At 41.1% G+C, this 6,011-nt stretch overlaps 1 protein-coding gene across 1 annotated transcript; it reads right to left on the bottom strand.

Annotated features, from left to right (window-relative positions):
* Positions 1-5: 5 nt before the first annotated feature.
* On the bottom strand, positions 6-569 carry LOC102199596 (olfactory receptor 6N1-like; the record flags this gene model as incomplete). The annotated part of the gene is made up of 1 exon (XM_005745719.1): positions 6-569. A coding segment is annotated over exon 1 (564 nt), but the record flags the coding sequence as incomplete, so codon positions are not given.
* Positions 570-6,011: the final 5,442 nt, after the last annotated feature.

Genomic DNA, 6,011 nt, shown 5'->3' with positions numbered 1-6,011 from the left:
TCTGTGTCAGAGCAAGCAAGTTTAACAATTACCCAGTTCACACAGAAGACCTTCTCAATTTTTGATCTGCATAAGGTCAGTCTTGATGTTAGCAGAATACTGATGGAAAAAATGCATAAAGGAGTCAGCCAGGAGAAACACACCAGCTGAGAGAGCCTCTTCTTAGTCATGAAAGAGTGGTAGTGCAGAGGGCGACATATAGCCAGATACCTGTCAAAGGCCATGACAGCTAAAATGGACAAATCACAGCAAGCAAATGAGTACATGATAAAAGCTTGTAAAAGGCATCCTTCATAGGAGATTTCTTGAGAAGACGACAGCAGATCTAACAGGAATTTTGGGTAGAAACCTGTGGTCCCATAAATTGCATTAATGCAAAAACTGCTCAGTAAAATGTACATAGGTTCATGGAGGTTTTCATCCAAGACAATGAGCACAATCAGAGACACATTGATTAATATGATCATACAGTAATACATTAATGTGAGTGAGAAGATGGTAAGTCTGATATTCATTGTCTCATTAAATCCAGAGAGAGTGAACATTCTCACAACAGAAACATTATCCATAATCAGAGAGCAATACTCACAATTTCAAATGTTCAGATTATACCTGACGAGTGTTAAAAAAATGCAAAGTGAGCAGCTACACTGTGCTGTGTATTCTCACTCCGCTCTCATTCAGCACCATCTATTAATAAACGCTTTGATGATGACAGCACAACAGCTGGGAATTCAAACTCATATTGCCGGTCCTCTAATAACTCGTTTCCGTACGTATAAAAAAAATTGCATTCAGTTTCAGTAATTGAGTATTTTTGATTGTCTAAGGAGCTTGGAAAGAAAAGCTTCTGGACTTCTTTAAGTTGCTTGAAGACGTTGCACCTCTCATCCGAGAGCTTCTTCAGGTCTAGCCTAGAACTGAAGAACCTTCACAGATGAGTGTTTTTAATATTAGAAAACTTTAAGAATTTGTGAATTGTTAACTTGTTAAGTAATATTTTTTCTAACTATGAATTATGTAAAAATTGCTGTAAAAATTAGATTATGTTAACTCTAGATGTCTGGCCTGTAGTGTTTTATAAATGTGATTTTTGCAGTGTACAGTGGTTAAGGTGTTCTGGTCCTGGGTTCAGTGTATAGAATTTTGTTCTGTTATTATTAAATATTCTTTGTTTAATGCCTAGTTTGTTTGTTTACATTTTCATCTTGTATTTTTTCTTGTATTAGTACTTTAAGTATTGAGTTAATTGTTCCAGTTACTATTTAGATCAGTTTATTATTTATAGTTTATACTTTTACTTTGTGTTTCTCAGTTTAGTTATTATTGCTAACTTCCTATTTTACTTAGGTCCTGTCTTGTGTTTTGTGCTACTTTCCCTCCTATGATGTGGTGATTATCCGCACCTGCAACTTATTTTGCACTTCCACTACACATAACATCTGGACTAATGGCGAAACAACTGGTTGCTCAGTGTTTCAACATCTGGAAGAAAAAACTGCTATCACAACTAAAGATCGACAAGGTACAACACGAATGCTACACCAGGGGGGAACAAGGTCGTCAGGTCAGGGGGGTGATATCATCTCGACCCTCCGAGATTGGGTATCAAGTGCCAAGGCCAACTGATGTGTGTGAGGTGTTTATTGTAAGAACACCTGACTTGACAGATATGATCATTGCTAAGCTGGAAACCTGGACCCTCTATGGCTGATTACAAAGCCCATATGAAGAACCATCTGAAGGTTATGGAAAATCCCTACTGTGACTATCATCGAAACCAACCAGCTGATCTACACTATGGCAGCAGTGATCAGTGAGGTGCTTGGCTACAAGATGAACAGCTACAAGGAGCAGTACCCTCCTTGTAGAAGGAGACTAGAAGCCAAGACAAGATGGAGGGAAGTGAGCCAAACATCGGAGCTGCAAATAGGTGTGACGAAGAAATAAAATCATACTTGAGGCCTTGGAAATAGGGATGGGTATTAGGTTTTATCCGAAACCAGTGCCAAACCGGTACTTTTGAAATGGTGCCGGTGCTTAAACGGTGCTCGAACCAGTGCTTAAAGAATGGAAAACACAAACTTTGTCCAAAAACCTCTCATGTTTAGCTGTTTTTTGTAAAAAGATAACAATGTTAGCCCTTTCTGCAGCTATAGGGCATATATGGTATCGTTCTTGGCTGGAGGCAGTGCTTAAACAATGGAATAAACACAAACTTTGTCCAAAAACCTCTCATGTTGTTGTTGCTGTTTCCCACTTTTTCTTTGGTCATTTTAGCCTTTTTGGCCAGGGTGAAGGGAGTACCTGCCATCAAACAAGAAGACAGCCGCATGTAACTACGACAGTGTTTGCTAGTTCACCTTACATGCATTGATTTAATAACGTGGTTAGCCTACACAACGTAAATTAAACACGAACTACATTAAGCTACTGACCCAGAGGAGAACGGCTGCTGCTGCCATCATCATCCGTCATCATTTCTGCTACACCGGCAGGGCTAGGGGCCAGGACTCTCCTCCGCGGGTTCTTGGGGGATGTTGCTAACCCCGGGTCCGAGGCACCATACCCGCAGTAGATGTGCTCAGTGTGAGGTCTCGCAGCAAGCTATCAAATACGGTTCATTTCTCAGCTTTTAACAAAACACTATAAGTCGCCAGGTTCGTCGTCAGATTCAAGGAGTTACCTCCTTTGCACAGTATCACCTTAAAGTACTTGTTGCAGGCTGCTGAGTTTGCATATTTTGCTGTGAAGTACAGCCAGACTTTTGACTGCTTCGCCTTGGGCATTTTTAATCTGTAGCTCTGCTCTAAAAGAATGTACGTACCTGGGCCCGCCTACTATCCTTGGAAAGGTAAAATGATTGGCTAGAATCTGAAGTGTATGACATCTCAGGAAAAAAAAAAGCACTGAAATAAAGCACCGAAATGTGTTCTACTTTTCGGTCTGGTTACTACCGTTTATGTCACAACCTGTGCCATCATGGCACTGGATACCAGTACCCATTCCTACTTGGTAACTGCCAAGCAAAGACTCACAACCTTGGCTTGCCGTTTGAAGAGGTATACTAGAGAGATCGGAGTGAAGACCACACCAGCTTCCCTGAACAGGCTCCAGTAACCATTACAGTGGCAGATATCCAAGGCATAGTCTCAAGAATAAAGAGCTGGAAAGTAACAAGTCCCTGGGAGGCAGCAAACACCAAATATCTGCAGAAAGTAAGGCAAGTCCTGAGGAGACAGCTGAATGGGAAGAATGCAAGATTTAGGCAATCAACATCTCATCAAATACCCTGTTGGGATAATCAGTGAGACAAAGGAGGAGAAAGAAGCCACGGACCCCAAAACATCGAAGCTCCTAACAAGGCATGAATGGTTTCACCACAAGTCCACCCCAACCCTGAGACTAAACTAAGTGAAAGGAATTAGAGAATTACAGGACCACTATCCAGGATGAAACAACAAAGATCCAGGAGTACATCAGGAAAATGATCACGACCTATAGAGTGCTTAGTGAATACTTCAGGCAGCAGAAACCCGAGATAAAAGAAGAGGAATCATCATGGAAGCAAAGGTCCCTGAATGGTATGTACCACTGGAAGATAGAAGAGGTGACTGGTATCAAGAAATCCTATAAAGCGAGACTGAAAGACAGCACAAAGGTACTAATCATAGCAGCACAGGAACAAGCCCTAGGTACAAGATCCATAGAGGCTGAGGCTACCACACCAGCAAATACCCTAAGACCAGGTTGTACACTCTTGGCTTCCTTCTCCCCTCAGGCCATTTAGTGCTCAATACTAGACTAAATACTAGTTCAGCAATACTAGTTAGCAGAGGTTAGCAGATACTGTTGCTCAGGCGCTCTCGGGCTCTGTTGTTAAACTGGATTGTTTATCAATTGGAAGATCGATGGATTGTTCCCTGATTCCCCCAGATTCCTCCCGAGTTGCCCCCAATGGATCCATCAGAGTGTGTAATATCCATCCATCCATTCGCTTCCGCTTATCCTTTTCAGGGTCGTGGGGGGCGCTGGAGCCTATCCCAGGTGTCATAGGGCGAGAGGCAGGGTACACCCTGGACAGGTCGCCAGTCTGTCACAGGGCCAACACACAGGGACAGACAACCATTCACACTCACATTCATTCGCACATTCACACCTAGTGGCAATTTGGATTTTCCAATTAACCTATCCCCACAAGTTGCATGTCTTTGGACGGTGGGAGGAAGCCAGAGTACCCGGAGGAAACCCACGCAAACACGGGGAGAACATGCAAACTCCACACAGAAATGGTGGAATTGAACTCAGGACCTTCTTGCTGTGCGGCAACAGTGCTAACCACCGTGCCACCGTGCTGCCCTAGTGTGTAATATTAATATTTTTTTATTTTTTTTATTTTTTTATTATGTTGCTCTTTGTTGTTTGCTTTCTCTTCTGTTTTTTTTTTTTTTCTCCATACAGGTGACCCAGACTGGTACTTTTAAATGGACTGGTACTTACATAGTGGCTTTCTACTCAATTTGAGCACTCAAAACACTTTGTACTCATCTCATTCACTCAGTCATACACACAGAGTGTTTTTACCTTTTTTTTTTTTTTTAGTGTGTAATATTAAAAAGGTAAAAACACAAGTACCAGTCCGGCATTTTTGTTAGTGGGTCTGAGGCGAGGCCCACTAACAAAATTGTGAAGAATGCTGATAGAATAAAATAGAATAGAATAGAATAATAATTTATTGTGAGTCTCATCCAGGACATCAATGAATAAGTGAGCAGGTGAACCAACTGCAGAACTGTAATAACACCTTAACACTAAATACTGAATAAAAAAGGAGATCAGCATGAGCCAGCACAGTCACATATCACTTCTTTTCAACAACACCACAGTGAAGATGGCCAGCAGCACGAAACTCCTGGGCGTACAGATAGACCTGTCCTGTTCACTGCACAGTGGAGCTCTTGTAAGAGAGCCTTTTTCCCCAATTAAGAAAAGGTCACCTTCCCTTTCCCATCTCTACTACTCTCTTTGCATCTCTGATTGGTCAAGAGCCTGCTTTGCTTTAGACTGGCAATCCCTGAATATAGTGGTGGGGACAGCAGAGAATACTTATGGGACTCCACTTCCCCACATCTGGGATGATGCCTGACCAAAGCAAACAAACACATACGTGACCTCTCCCACCCCTACCACACACTGTTCTGCCTGCTGGATTCATGTTTAACTTTTGGACCTTCAGGCCATACTCAGTGCAGATGTTCCTGTATACTATACTGGCTACTTGGTTATAGGATTTCGTGCTATACGTCTATATCCTTCTGCAACAGCACCCTATCTGAAAAAAGGGAGGCAGCTTTTAAAGCAGCAGCCACCCACTGTGTGGATTCCAAATTCATAGAAAATATTGTTCTATCTTTGGTTCTATTATCTATATCTATTTTGTGAACTGTTATATATAGATGTCAGGTATTCTATATTTATCTAAACTAGCTTTTTAATATCAGTGTGAGCAAGGTTACAGAAGTACATAAAAAGCTCACAGCATACAGCAGTCATTCATACAAGTTGCCTTTTTTGAGATTTTAGTTTTTCAAATCAATCCTTATCCTACTTACATTTTATGGTTTCATGTTTGTGACGATAGGAAGCACAGAAATGAATCGGTCACGATGTAGCTCGGAGTCTCTTATGATGTTAAAAGTGAATTTATATTCAGTAACAATGTCATGAAGTTTTAAATGCACAGAGAAAATTTTCAATGCCAGTTTAATGTTATATGCATATATGTTAATACAGAAGTTATAAAGGAAAGTGTAAAATTTTGGGTAGAAACCTGTGGTCCCATAAAGTGCATTAATGCAGAAACCGCTCAGTAAAATGTACATAGGTTCATGCAGGTTTTCATCCAAGACAATGAGCAGCACAAGAGAGATATTGCAATACAAAATCACACAGTAACAACTAAAGGATATCAGAATCAGAATCAGAATACTTTATTGATCCCTGGGGGAAAT

Source organism: Pundamilia nyererei, unplaced genomic scaffold, assembly GCF_000239375.1.
Source record: "Pundamilia nyererei isolate P.nyererei 1_Seehausen unplaced genomic scaffold, PunNye1.0 scaffold00163, whole genome shotgun sequence".
NCBI lineage: Eukaryota > Metazoa > Chordata > Actinopteri > Cichliformes > Cichlidae > Pundamilia > Pundamilia nyererei.
This window is presented reverse-complemented; position numbering and strand designations above follow the sequence as displayed.